This window comes from Pseudorasbora parva, chromosome 12 (genome assembly GCF_024679245.1).
Source record: "Pseudorasbora parva isolate DD20220531a chromosome 12, ASM2467924v1, whole genome shotgun sequence".
NCBI lineage: Eukaryota > Metazoa > Chordata > Actinopteri > Cypriniformes > Gobionidae > Pseudorasbora > Pseudorasbora parva.
Window position 1 is genome coordinate 1,702,617 of NC_090183.1, and position 16,338 is coordinate 1,718,954.

Consider the following 16,338-nt stretch of genomic DNA (forward strand, 5'->3'; position numbering starts at 1 on the left):
AGAAGAGGAACCGACTTTCATGTGAGAAAGCAGAGAAGCTACTTTTCATAAAGAAGAACCTGCCACTTTTCCTGAAGAAGTAGGCTAAGTAGGCTTATGTCTAGGACAGTTATTTATTTGTTGTGGGTTCATCCACATTGTTTGCACTATTCAATGCACATTTGTTGTAGACATACAGAGTTACACTCTTTCAGCAGTCAGTTATAGGCCTAACATAGGCTATTCAAGAAGGGGGGCTTCAAAGATGGCCAAATAAAAATATATTTTTTATTTTACTAATTATTTATTTTAAGTTATGTTGTGCTTAGTTTGTATAATATCTGCTGGAATGTTAAAAAAAATGTTCAGTGTTAAATAAATATTTTGAAATTGTATTTTTGTTATTTGATTTATTTCTCTGAAAAGCAACACAAAATAGTAAAAAGCAAATTTTTACTATTTAATTATTGTAATGGTAAAAAAAATGCCTAATAAATTGAAAAAATGCGAAACACCGCGTTCGGTATTCGGCCTTCGGCCAAGCATTTCATTATTATTCGGTTTCAGCTTCGGCCAAGAATTTCATTTCGGTGCATCCCTAATAACTTTTTTTTTTTTTTTGCTTCAGAAGAACTTTATTAACCACTAGAGCCGTAGGGAATACTTTTATAGTGGGTGGATGCACTTTTTTGGGCTTCAAAATCCAAGTTACCATTCACGTCCATCATAAAGCTTGGAAGAGCCAGGATATTTTATTAATATAACTCTGATTGTGTTTGGCTGATAGAAGAAAGTCACATACATAGGCCTGTCGCAATAATCAATATATGGCACGATATATGACCTCAATCATTTTTTGTGATACAAATATATCGCCCATTATGTTTACATGATAATGAATGTCCCCAACATTTCACTGGATTGTGCGTCCTCTTGTATGTTTTCCGTGACGGAGGCGAAAGTGTTTCTTGGGCAGTTCCTTCACACACACAGTCGTTATCGACCGGTGAAAAAGACGTCATTTGAGGCGTTATTTTGTTATAACTACTGACAGTCTGGAAGAATAAGCCCAAATGGACTCGATCCGGTTCCGGTGCACAAATGTCAACACAGAATGACGAGTGTTAAAGCCGTTTCACAAGGGAAATTACTATTGTTAATTTACTATTTATTCAATTTTTTATATAGGATGAAATATTTTTTACCCTTAATTTCCATGATCTAAAGAATTAAAAGGTTGTCATTTGAAAGTGTGTAGGTCTACTTGCGTTATTATGCTGTTATGTTAGGATTATATATTCAGTGGCATAAAATAGTCTTAAAATGACTAATATCGTTTATCGCAATTATTTCTTGGACGATATATCACGAAACAATCAGTAGTTATCGTGACAGGCCTACATATACACCTAGGATGGCTTGAGGGAGATTAAATCATAGGCTCATTTTGGATGAACTAACCCTTAAAGCTCAGCTTTTTTCAGTAACGTGAGTCGTGTTGTCTGCTTGTTTGTTAAAGGAGGTGTTCTTTGCTCAGTTGATGGAAGAGAGCTGAGAGGACCAATGGCAGCTCATGGAGACGGCACCCACTGCACTTACCCTCAGCCAAGACACAGCCAGCCCAAATCCAACATTGGCTTTCCTCTGTCCTCTTCTCGCTCTGTTCTGCAAAACGGTTCTGTTAACCTCACCCCAATTTCACGACCTCCAGAACAGGGTTCCCCTTTAAAGAAGCCCCAAACGCCATTGGGTTGCATGCCTGCTTATGCGAAACAGCAATGGAGCCCTCATGCGCGGCACTCCCAAAGGACAGTGCATAACCCGGCTTCTCCAAGCAATGCAAAACCACATGTGCATCCTCCAGACCCTTCCAACTCCTGTAAAAAATCGCCCTCTCCTCTTTCGCCCTCACGATCCATAGACACTTTCTCACCTCATCAACGCTCTCGCCATTCCTCGACATCCTCGGAGCACGGGTCTGTCTTTATCCAGGGAGTCAAACCGTTGCAAGCCTCATCTCCCAAGCTTGCGCCTTCCAGTCCGTGTAGTCGATTGGAGGGAATTCTGCAGCACTACAAAGACTCCAATGCTAACCAAAGCAGCCATCAGATGTCGCTGGTGCATCCCAATGTTGGTGACAAGAGGAACGGATTGAGCTCTGCTCAAGCCCCAGAATTGCTCGGCGTTCCAATCGGACAGATTCTCAACCAACAGAAGATCACGCAAAAAAGCCACGTTAATAACTCTTTCCCGGCTAGCAACCTCCTTTCTGCCGCCGCTAAAGCCCAGCTGGCAAACCAGAAAACCCCAAGCCAGCTCAATGCAGCCGATGCGCTGACCGCACTCCCTCTTACCGGCCTGGACAAAGAGCAACAGTCAAAGGTATTGATTAGCACTTTAAATAGTAGCGTTCATCCTACTTCCGCCAGAGCACAGTCCCTCACCGCCCTTTTGCTCCCGCACTCCCTTTCCCCGGCTTCGCCTGCTCTCGCTGAGAAAAACTTGCGGCGAAAACGGCAAAGGCATTCGCCCAACGCTTTGAGCGTGCTTAAAGACTCCCAGTTGGGTCGGACCGCAGTCGATCTATCCGTGCCGCCAATGCTCATCTCCCCATGCCTTTCGCCACCTTCTCCTCCCGTATCTCACTCGGAAAACCTCCGGCTATCTGTCGCTCCTCCGAATGCCTCGTTCTCGAACCGATTGCAGGATTCGGAGGAATGCAGAAAGCTTGCTAACTCCCTCCCATCTCCATCGCAGCCACTTTCCGCCCTGCTTCAGCTTCTTAGCATGCAAAGTGCAACCCAGCAGCCTTCGCCTGGAAACAAACACACTTTGCCCTCTTCACCCAGACCCATTACTCCACAGACGCCCCAATGCGAAGCATTACGTGTACACAACCCCATCCCTCAACCCCAAAGCGCGGCGCCCATTCCTGAAACTCCTACCCATCTGCCCCAATCCCAAGCCTTTACTTTAATGGGTGACGAAACAACCATGAACCTCAAAACAACCTCCAGCAACACCATCCTGAACTTGAGCCAGCCCCACGCGGGCGCCACGCCGGACCTCAGCAGTTTAATCCTGAGCATGATGAACCAGATGTCCTCATCCTCCTGCTTGCCCCAATTCCCGGAGAAAAGCTGTGGGTCTAAAACGACAGAGACCTGCCCTGATCACAACACCTACCAAATTAACCAGTCAAATCACAACCAAGCTGTGGAAAGTAAAGGTAAGGCTTCTTATCTTGTGTTTATTGGGGCATTTTTACACCAGGGGTAAATCTTAAAGGGATAGTTCACCCAAAAATGAGAGAGCAGATAAACATCACAGACCCCCAGGGCGTCCCAGATGTAGGTGTGTTTGTTTCTTCAGGAGAACACAAATGAAGATTTTTAACTCAGCCGTTGCTCGTATAATGCATGTCAATGGGGTGTATTTCTATGAGAGTAAAAAACACACAGACATGAAACACGAAACGATCGCTTTCTGCCAGAAACACAACAGTATTTGTAATTTTTTACCTCATATCAGACGAATCTCATCTAGGGTTCCCATCGCCATTACTTCCTGCGAAGAAGGTCAAAATATCGGCGTAGATTCCTCATTCGATCAATCTATGCTGGAGGCATATATATATATATATAATATAGGGCTGCAGCTATCGATTCTTTTTGTAATCGATTAATCTACCACTTAATCGATCGATTAATCGATTAATCGGATAATAATTACTTTTTCTTTATTAAAGAGCAATAAGAGACAATAAGACGGGTATCTTAAAATTAACATCTAATTTGTCTTCTTTTTAGAAAAATTAAGTTTCATTGCTGAAATTGCATACATTAATAACTGTGAAACTAAACAATTTTAATGCATACAATTGCCATATTATATTAAATAAAAATCTATTTCAAATTACTTTAAAAAGGCAAACATAGTTCAATCTAAAACTAAACCTACAACCAATAAATCTAAATAGTAGTAATATAAATAACAATAATGCCAATATAAATAATATAAATATTCTATAAATTCTATATAATATAAATATTCTAATATTCTATAAATATTCTATAAATAACTAAACATTGTATTTATGTTGTGCAACTTAACTTTCATGTATCAGCTTCAGCTCAGGCATGACATAAGCATTTACTGTCTTATTTACTCCTTTACTGAAGCAAAACATATTGGACAGGTTAACTTGGAATAAGAGATGCGCGGATCAGCTCTATCGTCACCGAATCAGCTGTTAGAAGCAAACCATCCACCCGCACCCGATCGTCACAACTTCAAATCCTCCGTGTTAAGCGCGATGCTATCGTCACATATTAGCTACACTGAAGTAGGTTGCTAAACAAAACAAAAAAAGTTATTTTGGCAAAATTACATTTACATAAACCAGGGTCGACAACCTATACATCACACGGAGGAATAACCGCTAGAACGTGATCAAACGCGAGATATGTTTAATTCAGATAAAGTACATCACACATGCTGATCTTTTGAGCTAATCATTCATCATTGTAACACAGCTTGCTTTAAGTTAGTAGCTATAAATATGATTAAAGTGTGATATTTAAATTACACAAATCAATGAAAGCACGCAGCTCTGAGCTCTGAAAGCACGAGCGCTGCTAATCACACACACACACACACGCACGCGCGCGTTACAGCTTGTTCTGATATTTGTTGCGCCTAGTATTGAGAACATCTAATGGTGCATTTCGAAGATATTATCAAGTAGGATATATAAAGTCTCATTAAAGATTTCACACACATCACAATGACGGTGATCCATGTGCACAGCTGCAAACTCCATCGCGTTCATGTGTTTGGAGTTGCTCGTATCTCCTCAGCTGACGCGTGAACTGCCGCAAATGAAACTTAAATGTTCAGCGTCGCATCCTGAAGCTCAACACACAGTTTTCTTCATTTAAAAACAGCGATATTAAATGATATTACCAGTGCTGATGCCCGCCCGCTCTCTCTCCCTCTCTCGCATTGCGGTCTTTGATCTCGACATGAGCTGAAAACGAAAGTTAAAGAACGACACGCATTCATTGTGTTTTAGCGTGATATGAGAGTTCCGCGTCTTTATTAAAATCAACATATTAACGATTTCTCTCATCCACCTGCAATGTTTGGGATGTTTACGCACCTGAACCGCGGATATAACCGCAATCCGCTCATACTCCGAGTCCTTACACAAAAAATGTCTTTCTCCAATATCTGTGTGTAGTTAAATGGACTAAGCGAAGCGTCGAGGCAGATGATTTTGCCTCGAGGATTTTTTTGATTCGATTAACTCGAGTTACTCGATGAATCGTTGCAGCCCTAATATAATATATGATCGCGCCGGGATTTTGACCTTCTTCGCCGGAAGTAATGGCGATGGGAACACTAGATGAGATTCGTCTGACATGAGGTAAAAAATAACAAATACTGTTGTGTTTCTGGCAGAAAGCGATCGTTTCGTGTCTTAAGACATCAGTGTGTCTCCACGAGCCTCAGGGTTTAATATGGATTCGTATGTCTGTGTGTTTTTTACTCTCATAGAAATACACCCCATTGACATGCATTATACGAGCAACGGCTGAGTTAAAAATCTTCATTTGTGTTCTCCTGAAGAAACAAACACACCTACATCTCGGACGCCCTGGGGGTCAGCAGATAAACATCACATTCTCATTTTTGGGTGAACTATCACTTTAAGAACGAGGTTAAGAAATGTTTACTTAATATACTCTTAAATTGGAAGAATATGACTAATACTGATTGGTAAACTACATGGCTATAAGGTACAGCTTTAAAAAGCAGTCCAAGACTAGTTTTTGCAACTATTTTTTTTTTTAAATATCACAAAGTGAAAATAACATGGCATTTGGGGGTTATGGAAACAACAGTTACCAAGGTGAACATATATCATGAACTAACTGTTAATGAAACATAAAAACTGAATCAAACTTAATCCCTATTCGGATGGTAATAGTTTCTCGTGGGGTCGTAAGGTATCATTGACAGGGACTAGTCTGTGATTTTATTGCCGTCCGAATAAATAATGTCAGTGTTTTTCCTCCCACCACCCGAATGACCTCCTGTTTTTAGACAAACAGAAGGTCGTGTGGTGATTTATTTCCCGTCCGAATCCACATCTGAGTTTTCAAGACGAGATCGCTTCAAAATTAACTGTTTATATCCTTTTTGACCCCTGCTGAGCACCGTATCGTTGCGCTTCGCTGTAATTTGGATGCATTTTAAAGATCTATAGCCTACATTTTTACTACTGAAATGCTGGAAAGTATTTACAAGAGTAATCTTTCATCACCGCTCAAAAGAGAGAGAGAAAAAAAGCACGTAAACATTTGAAATGAGGTATTAATACGGCAGGTATTAACGTGACATCTAAATGACATCAAAATGACATCTTCCTATTTTTAAACAGGAGATTTAAATAATTAATCATTCCTTATTATTAAAGCAGCACTTGGTAACTTTTGCTCTCGGGGTCCCCCTACAGTTGGGGAAAAATATTGTCCTCTACTACTGTCCTCCTACATCAGGGGATGCCATCGCGCGTGCATTTCTTGACATGAACATGTAGCCCTGAGCTAGTGATGCGCGGGTCGTCTCATAACCCGCGGGCCCCGTATGTCTGTTTAATGGTCGCGGGTGCGTGGCGGGTTATCCAGTGGTGCGGTGCGGGCCGAATAACTTCATAAAAGCGTCCCGCGGGTCGGTGCAGCACTAACAGTTCCCCTGAACACTGCAGGAGGAGTTCACATGCAGGTGTTCTTCTGGCGGCGCGTGGGAAATGTCTTCATCCCAGGTACAGTCAGTGGCAGATGCTTCAGCATGTCATAGGAATATCATTTCATGGGTTTTATTTTTTTCAAACGCCAAATAATCACGATGCTCACGTTTACAAGCCAGCGTCATTATAGTAGTCTATTGGTTAGCGTTTTCCAGAATCTATATGATACTTCAGTTCAGTGTTTGAGTGGTCGGTAATCACCGTAACAAGCAGGACAGCATCGGTCGGGCACGCCTCCTTCAGCTCACGCCGACGAGCAAACGCTGGTCACATGTTGATCCTCGTCCGGCCTTTAATCCCATCACTCTCGTTTCCTCTTATTGCTTTCCTCCAACAAAACCTTTTCTTTCTTATGTGTCTGTGCTGCTTCGGACATGACTATATTATCCGACGAACAAAGTTGGGCTCGCACGTCTGAATGTAAGGAAGTGTGTGTGTTGGTGGAAGTGACGTTTATGCCGTAAAGCAGTCGAATTTTGTAGTTCTTTTTGTTCTCGGGTTACTACCCGAAACCCGAAGTTTAAAAGTACGATTAAAAACGATACAGACCCCGTCAGGCTACGGCAGACGTGTCATTCAACCTATTGTAAGTCGATTTATCATCACAAGAGTCTTGAAAATATATTATGAAGGTTGAAAAGTTACCTAGTGCTGCTTTAAATTAAATATGATTTTATTCTCATTATTCCAAGCATTTTTACAGCAGACAATCATTCGCATGAGGGTGAGGAATTAATGAGAGAATTTTCATTTTTGGATGAACTAACCCTTTAAGAATGTTTCCTGAATCCCGCCCCACAGCCTTTAATGTGGATGGTCCGTTTTACACTTGTGTTTTCTTGGCAGGTTCTGTAGAGACGATGAATCAGACGGATTTGGACACAAGATTGCTGGGCGGATGTGAGCCGGACCACAGCCTCTCTCTATCCGCTGCCTCGTCTTCCGATCTGTCTAACCCTGCAGTTTCCCTGCCGCTCGCTGAGGCCTTTCCATTTATGAACCAAGATCAACTCCTCCAGCTTCTCTCCTCAAACGCCGGCCTGCCTTCCCTTCTTCCGCCCTTCCTCGGCTCACTGCCTTTAGGACTATGGACGGGCACGCAGCATCCACAGCCAACAAGTGGCATCCTGAACCATGGCTCTCCTCTCAATGTTTTGAACCAGGGCGAGCTTCCTCTCAACCTCATGAGCCTTTTAAATCCACCAGGTTCGTCTCCAGCATTGCCCGCTGTCCCAGGTGTGGAAGGCGGAGAAAAGCCTCCGGGGCTCCAAGCCCTCCTAATGGCTTCTTTGCTTCTCGGACAAAATCCAGCGGCCATGTTGCCCATGCCCGCGCTCAACCTGGAGCTTCCTTCGCCCCAGCATCAGGTCTTTGGGGATGGAGTGTCTCTGGAGAAAGCCCCGGCTCTTTTGGACTCGGTTCTGATGGGGCCGGGGCTCCTGGAGGCCCTTCAGACTCTATCGGCGAGCTCAGATGGCCAATCGCTTCTTCTCTCCGCTCCTCTCACTCCTCCTCCTGCCTTTTTGTCCCTCAATCCGGCTCTTTTGGCTGCGGCTCTGGCCCAGACCGAACCCCTTCCCAACCACACGCCATCCCCCCCGCCTCATTCTCAGGTATACACACAGTTGCATGCTTTGCTACACCTGCACGTACAGTCTGCATGCCTCTGAATGCTGTACACACTGCAAAAAATGCTTTTCTTACATAGTATTTTTGTCTTGTTTCTAGTCAAAATATCTAACAATTCTTACATTAAGAAACATTTATTAGACAAGTCAAAATTGTCTTGTTTTGGGAAGAAATAACTCAAAATGAAGAGAGTTTTTGCTTAAGATAAGATAAATAATCTGCCAATGGGGTGAGAAAAATAACGTTGTTTTCTGTTTGAATTAAGATTATTTTTCTCATCCCATTGGCAGATTATTTATCTTATTTTAAGCAAAAACTCTCTTCATTTTGAGTTATTTTCCCCAAAACAAGACAATTACTTTTGCTTTTCTAGTGAATACTTCTTGTTTTAAGAATGTTTGGACTAGAAACAAGACAAAAATACTAATTAAGTAAAGCATTTTTTGCAGTGCACAGGATTTCCCAACCAAATGGTTGATAATGGATTTGTGAGATCATAAAACAAAATGTAAAACTTTAAGTTTAGTTTTGTTTATTGATTTATAAAGCACATTTTTAAAGGGGTGGCTGAATGCGATTTGACTTTTTTAACTTTAGTTAGTGTGTAATGTCGCTGCTTGAGCATTAACAGTAGCCCCGTTTCCACCAAAATTACCCGGAACAATTTGTACCAGGAACTTTTTTACAGGAACTTTTCTCCCCCCCAGACCTGCAGCTGTCTGCGTTTCGACCGCGATAAAGTTCCGAGAAGATTAGGCAAATTAGTCCGGTGATGTAGGACTGCGCGACTGCTCCTCCAAATCAGTGAAGGACAGTAATCATTTGTGTGTGTACCGATTGAAAGATTTAGTGAACTGTTTACATGAGACGTTATCTAAACCGATCTGGTGTTTACATGTGATGACTTTCAATCGCAATCATTTTGTCACATGCAGTTTGTCTGCCGCACCAAAAATGTCAACGCTGTTTTCTCCAGCAGCTGGAGTGTGTTAACTGTAGCCATAGCAACTCTTAACGGCCACCAGGACTAATACAGTATTATTTATAGCTATTTGTTGTAAAGTGTAATAATCATCTCAGAAAAAAAAATCTTCTGTCAGGCGCAGTTAAAGTAAAAACTGCCTGGGGCAATATACGCTGTGTCATTACTCCAACATTATCTTCATAACTTACGAAATAAAAAGTTTACCCCTCAGAAAAATGTACTTTCCTCTCTTGTCAACATGAGCGCGGCGCGCGCCGTCACGTCATGTAAGGACACACACTTAAAAGTAATCGGTCAGGTCGTTTACATGGTGAAAAAAAATTAATAACGAGTATGGAAGATATTCAAGCTTTGCTGCTTTTGCTGGTTATGTATAGGTTTACTAAAGAGGTAATTAACAACGACAGAAAAGAGCACTAATATGCAGATTCAGCAGCATGCAGCTGCAGCATATTCAGAAAGCTTGTAAAGCTAGATTTAAAATGACAATGTATATTATTATCAGCTATTACGGACATTGAACGTGAGATGGCTGAGAAGACCGCGCGCCACCAGACAGAGAGCAAAGACTGATATTTACTGAACGCAGAACGAACCTCGCAAAAGACTTTTAAAAATGCCGGTTGAACTGCGTGAGCTCAACCAATCAGCATGTTCAGCGCCCAAGTCCCGCCCTCGAAAGTTCCTGAACTTTGAAAAAGTACTACCTCGCGAGCAGGGCCGTTTGGAGGGGGAAATATTTACCCGGAACTTCAATTTTACCCTGGTTCCTGCGGTCTAAACACACGAAGTACCACCCAAAGTTCCTAGTTCCTGGGTAAAGTTCCTGTGGTGGAAACGGGGCTAGTATCTGCAAAGTTACAGCGCTGAAAGTTCACTGCAAACGGAGATATTGTCTTTTAAAGTTACCGCAGTTTATTGACTACAAAAATGGCCGGTTTGGACTACAACGAGCTTCTTCCTGGGTTGGTGACATCATAAACCCTCGCTAGTCTCCGCAGATGTGACTTCTGCCCGTAATGGGAAGGGGCGTGGCCTTAACCTGTGCTTCAGCCAATAAAAATACAGGAAACTACATTTGGCCATCTGACCAATCTAAGACCATTGCGTTTTTCAGAGGGAGGGGCTTCATAGAAGCAGGAAGCAAACGAGCCGTTCAGAGCACAGACAGCGGTGTGGAATAAAGGGAGAATAGAAGAAAAATATGCCTTTAAGCATATTAAGACATGTTTTACTGTGCCCCATAAACAACTAGGGATGCACCGAATCCAGATTTTTGAGGTTCGGCCGAATTTCGAATCCACTGGTTAAGATTCTGCCGAATCTGGAACCGAATACCGAATCCAACTCCCATCCTCAGTCCATTATCACAGTAAACACATTAATGACACAAACAACGTCCACAACAGAGTATTTTTTAATTTATTTAAAAAAAAGGCAACATTATGCCAGGATGACTGCCGGATTGCTGTCTGTAGATTCCTTCATGCACAAAAAAACCAGATCACAGCTTCTTTTACGTCCTTACGTAATGACGGCATTTCTATCATACCGGCGGATGAAAATACATTCAAACACATTCATGTAAAGAATTTGTAATTAAAACTTAGTATAGTAATAATTATTATTGTAATCATCGTCATCTTAGATACGTTTTTTAATTCATGCTAACGCGGATGTTTTACACAGATTAAATAAACTTACATTGACATGACATAAACTTACACAAATCCTTGGTTCACCCGTGCTCATATATTATCAGCATCAGTTTTCCGAGAGAAACAGTTCTGTTCAAGACGCCGCTATCACGCATGCAGTATCTCAGCTCACCGGTTCTCACAGCAAAACATGTCTCAGTTCAGTCAACTGTTGGAGTTACAGCATATACTTCAAGATATGAGTTTATTTCTAGTCTGAGGGACTGTCACTCATGTCAGAAAGTGAGTAACTATAGGAACTTGTGGGATCCGCGCTGATTTGAGACGCGAGCCGTTTAGAACGATTCAGTCCGATTTGGTGAACTGGTTCAACCGGATCACTAAAAAGATCCGGTTAAAAAGAACGATTCGTTCGCGAACCGGACATACTGTTTAGGGTTTCATGCCACCACGAGACAAATCGGCATTGCAGATGAAACATAGCTCGACTTGAATTGCCTTCTTGTGACTGAAAGTACTGCTAAACAACACATTTTCTGTTCACAAGTTCCAGTTTCACTCTCTCACAGCTACTGCATTCGAACGGTCCACCTAGTAAACACGTTGCCATAATCAACCGCGGCATCATCGACCAGTATCGCGTAGTGCACGCAGGTTCGGTTCGGTGAAAAAAAATTCTAAGGTTCGGCAGAAACCGAACCCAGTCAAAAAGCCCAATATTCGGCCGAATCCGAACCCGAATCCTGGATTCGGTGCATCCCTATAAGCAACCTCACAAAGCCACAACGTAAAGTCATGATGTCATGTTGATATCACACACCCCTTTTTGAGGACATTTTGTGCTATATTGTAGGGGTTAAAGGGATAGTTCACTTTAAAATGAAAATTATGTCATCCTTTCTCAAGTTGTTTCAAACCTGTATGAGTTTCTTTCTTCAGCTGAACACAAGGGAAGATATTTTGAAGAAATCAGTTAACTGGAGCCATTGACCGCTATAGTAGGAAAAAAAAATACTATTGAAGTCAATGGCTCCAGTTAACTGATTGGTTACTGACATTCTTAAAAAAATCTTCCCTTGTGTTCAGCTGAAGAAAGAAACTCATACAGGTGTAAAACAACTTGAGAAAGGATGACAGAATATTCATTTTAAAGTGAACTATCCCTTTAAATATCAGTAAAGTTCAGCTGACTAAGTTTGGGAATCCTTGTACTCTGGGTTGTTTCCTCGTGGTATTTTCATATGGAATATATTTCATGCTTCTTGTGCAATACACATATGATTCTGTGTGGCTTTAGGAGACTCTGTCCAGCCCTGCTCTAGTTTCTACCTCGGTGTCCTGCGGCCCTTTGGTCTCCAGCTCGGGGCCCGAAGTGTGTGACCCCCTGGCTGAGCAGGACAAGAACAACACCCCGACACCTCATTTCCTGCCGCATCTACTCGCCCCTGGGGTTCTTGGTAAGTGGATCAGGCTTTAACCTAAATACTTATACACAGTAATGCCAGTAACATGTTACACTAATCTGACTACTTTGTTCCAGTAACGAGTAATCTAATGTGTTACTATTTACAAACCAGTAATCAGATTAAAGTCATTTATCCAAGTCACTGGTACATGCTCGTTCTTAAGCCGATTATGCCTAATAAGCCGACAATGAACATGGTCATGTAAACGCGGTAACCCGTTTTCTTTTATCGGAGTAAGGGATGTTAACTGATAACCGTTTGCCGTATCAACGTTAACCGATCAAAGTTGTCGGTTAAAAAAAAAAAAGGTAATCTCTCTAAATCAGGCTATTATAGACAGTGGACTAAACGCTACAGTTAGCCGTCTCAATCCAAAATCTTTTTGTGAAGTGAACAAATCCCTCACTCAATTTTTTTTCATAACTCTCCTGTTTGTATTTAATAAACCAATAAAAACGTTTGGCGTGAGGTCGCTGCGTTTGGGTTTGCGCACTCACAAGGTTTGCCAACACTCGAGGTTAGAGCCAGAGCAGACGGCAGTATGAAGCGTCATTCCCCATAAGATGGGCTTACATTTGGAAATATATTACATCTACATTTCAGTGGAAACACATAAGGTGTTGATCATCATCTTTCTTTATTATTGTTAGCACTACCTCCAACTAAAGTGGCGTCTCTTCGGAGCGGTCATTTCCTTAAATGAGCCGCGGCAATGTTTCAAATGAGCTTCTAACGCTAGACAAACGCCTTTATTTTCAGCGCGATCACCTCGTACCCAAACCATTTCGAAACTAAGGAGCCATTTGTCCTCCGATTACAAACAAGCTCCTCGGCGCCGCGTTTGCGGGACTCATGTTTAGCGCTGTAGGGGATTTTTAAAAAGTGACGTGAGTTGAAGGGAGGCGGCAGCGCCGGGAAAGTGCGCGTGCCTGTGCGTGTGTGTGTGTAGCCCCGTTTCCACCACAGGAACTTTACCCAGGAACTAGGAACTTTGGGTGGTACTTCGTGTGTTTAGACCGCAGGAACCAGGGTATAAATGAAGTTCCGGGTAAATATTTCCCCCTCCAAACGGCCCTGCTCGCGAGGTAGTACTTTTTCAAAGTTCAGGAACTTTTGAGGGGGGGACTTGGGCGCTGAACATGCTGATTGGTCTAGCTCAAGCAGCATTTTATTTCAACGGGCATTTTTAAAAGTCTTGCGAGGTTCAGTCTCGTTCAGTAAATATCAGTCTTGCTCTCTGTCTGATGGCGCGTGCCACGTTAGTCTCAGCCATCTCACGTGCAATGTCCGTAATAGCTGATAATAATATACTTTGACAATGTATATTATTATCAGCTATTACGGACATTGCACGTATGTAATGTAACATTGTCATTTTAAATCTAGCTTTAAAAGCTTTCTGAATATGCTGCTGAATCTGCATATTAGTGCTCTTTTCTGTCGTTGTTAATTACCTCTTTAGTAAACCTATACATAACCAGCAAAAGCAGCACAGCTTGAATCTCTTCCATACTCGTTATTAAATTTTTTTCACCATGACCTGACCGATTACTTTTAAGTGAGCGTCCGTACATGACGTGACGGCGCGCGCCGCGCTCATGTTGACAAGAGAGGAAAGCTCATTTTTCTGAGGGGTATACTTTTTATTTCGTGAGTTATGAAGATAATGGAGTAATGACACAGCGTATATTGCCCCAGGCAGTTTTTACTTTAACTGCGCCTGACAGAAGATTTTTTTTTCTGAGATGATTATTACACTTTACAACAAATAGCTATAAATAATACTGTATTAGTCCTGGTGGCCGTTAAGAGTTGCTATGGCTTCAGTTAAAGGTGCACTATGTAGTATTTTTGCAGTAAAATATCCAAAAACCACTAGGCCAGTGCTATATATTTTGTTCACTTGAGTGCCTACAATATCCCAGATGTTTCCAACTATTTGTAAATTGTGAGAAAATTGCTATTTTAACTGCGGACAGGGACGTTGCAGCATTGCATTTGAGAGAGTCGCCTGTCAATCGCGTCATATCTGCGCTACCCTCGGTTTCGGCTTTTATTTGGCAGGAGCGCTTTACTCTTAGCAGTGTGAACAAGTGAACGCACGGAGTAACGTCATAACATTGTTTTAAACACACTTCAATGTATCTAATATGATAAACAGAGCTGCATTACCTCAAAATCATAACCGGAAGAGCGGATCAGTGCAGGCGCCCGGCGACTGTGTCCCGTCCCGTCATTATAAAAGTCCCGGTATTCGCGAGGCGGGTATTTGTTTAACAATCGCTCCAGCAGCCGTGCTCAGCTCCACTACACTCGGTCCTGCTCTGCTTTAGACTACAGTAACGTTAATAACCGCATGCATGAACGTGATTTCTGCCCGAGTCCTATTTTCCACCGGCTGTGATGAGAAGACCACATCTCCCAAGATGCTACGCTCACACTTTGCGTCATCAAACTACGCATTTGTTTTGCATAGGCTCCCTCTAGTGGACAAAAGCTGCATAGTGCACCTTTAACACACTCCAGCTGCTGGAGAAAACAGCGTTGACATTTTTGATGCGGCAGACAAACTGCATGTGACAAAATGATTGCGATTGAAAGTCATCACATGTAAACACCAGATCGGTTTAGATAACGTCTCATGTAAATAGTCCACTAAATCTTTCAATCGGTACACACAAAAATGATTACTGCAGTAAGACATGTCCTTCACTGACTTGGAGGAGCAGTCGCGCACAGTCCTATCACCGGACTAATTTGCCTAATCTTCTCGGTACTTTAGATCGCGGTGGAAACGCAGACAGTTGCAGGTCTGGGGGGGAGAAAAGTTCCTGTAAAAAAGTTCCTGGTACAAATTGTTCCGGGTAATTTTGGTGGAAACGGGGCTTGTGTGAGAGAGCGGGAGGCAGAGAGATCATAGAGAGATGCGACAGAGTTGCGATATTGCAGGCGCGGCTTGCGGCTGTTATTTCAAATAGCGCAGCATATTTTAAACTAATCGGTTAACTGGTTTCAACCGGCTAATGACGCTCGGTGGTCGGTCGAGAAAATGAGACCTGTCCATTACAGGACAGGTCATTTTTTGCCACTTTTACCGGAGTAAGGACATTAATGGTGTGAGCATAAACCGGTCGGGACAGGTCGTTTTTTGCCTCTTACCCCGATTTCGCGCTAAATGTAAACGCATTAAACTGCTTTCTGTCGGCTAACTGAAGTGCGCGTTATAGAGTCGAATTAACCCACTGATGTCTCATATGGACTACTGTGATGATGTTTTTATTCCCTTTCTGGACATGGACAGTATAGTGTGCATACACTTGCATACACTCTCTGACTAAATATAAAATATCTTAAACTGTGTGTGAAGATGAACGGAGGTCTTACGGGTGTGGAGCGACATTAGGGAGAGGAGTTAATGACAGACATTTCATTATTGGTGAACTAACCCTTTAAGAGGTGTAGAATAAGCTCATGCAGAATAAGGCATTAATATGAGCTTTATAAGTGCTAATAAACAGCCAATATCCTAGTAATATGCATGATAATGAGCAACTAGTTATTAGTTAATAACTGAACCTTAAAATAAAGTGTTCCTGAATTTTTCGCTTGTTTTGCCTGTAGCTCGAAATCATCCTGTGTGCATCCCAAACCATTTTGGCAGATCATTTTGAGATTGTCAGCAATAATCGATAATCGCGCTTGTTTCACCTACTGTCTGTTCCTGGCCATGTCAATTTGTAATGCACATTTTCTTTAAAAAAATGTATATTTTAGTGTAAAATAATAATTTTCAGCTATTCGTGAATG

At 42.1% G+C, this 16,338-nt stretch overlaps 1 protein-coding gene across 1 annotated transcript in view; it reads left to right on the forward strand.

Moving 5' to 3' along the window:
* mbd6 (methyl-CpG binding domain protein 6) overlaps nt 1-16,338 on the forward strand; it is a 45,405-nt gene that overhangs the window by 9,645 nt on the left and 19,422 nt on the right. The window contains exons 6-8 of the mRNA XM_067458711.1: nt 1,499-3,208; nt 7,640-8,406; nt 12,363-12,522. Of these exons, the coding sequence (XP_067314812.1) occupies nt 1,499-3,208; nt 7,640-8,406; nt 12,363-12,522 (2,637 nt within the window). The remainder of the gene's footprint in view (nt 1-1,498; nt 3,209-7,639; nt 8,407-12,362; nt 12,523-16,338) is intronic.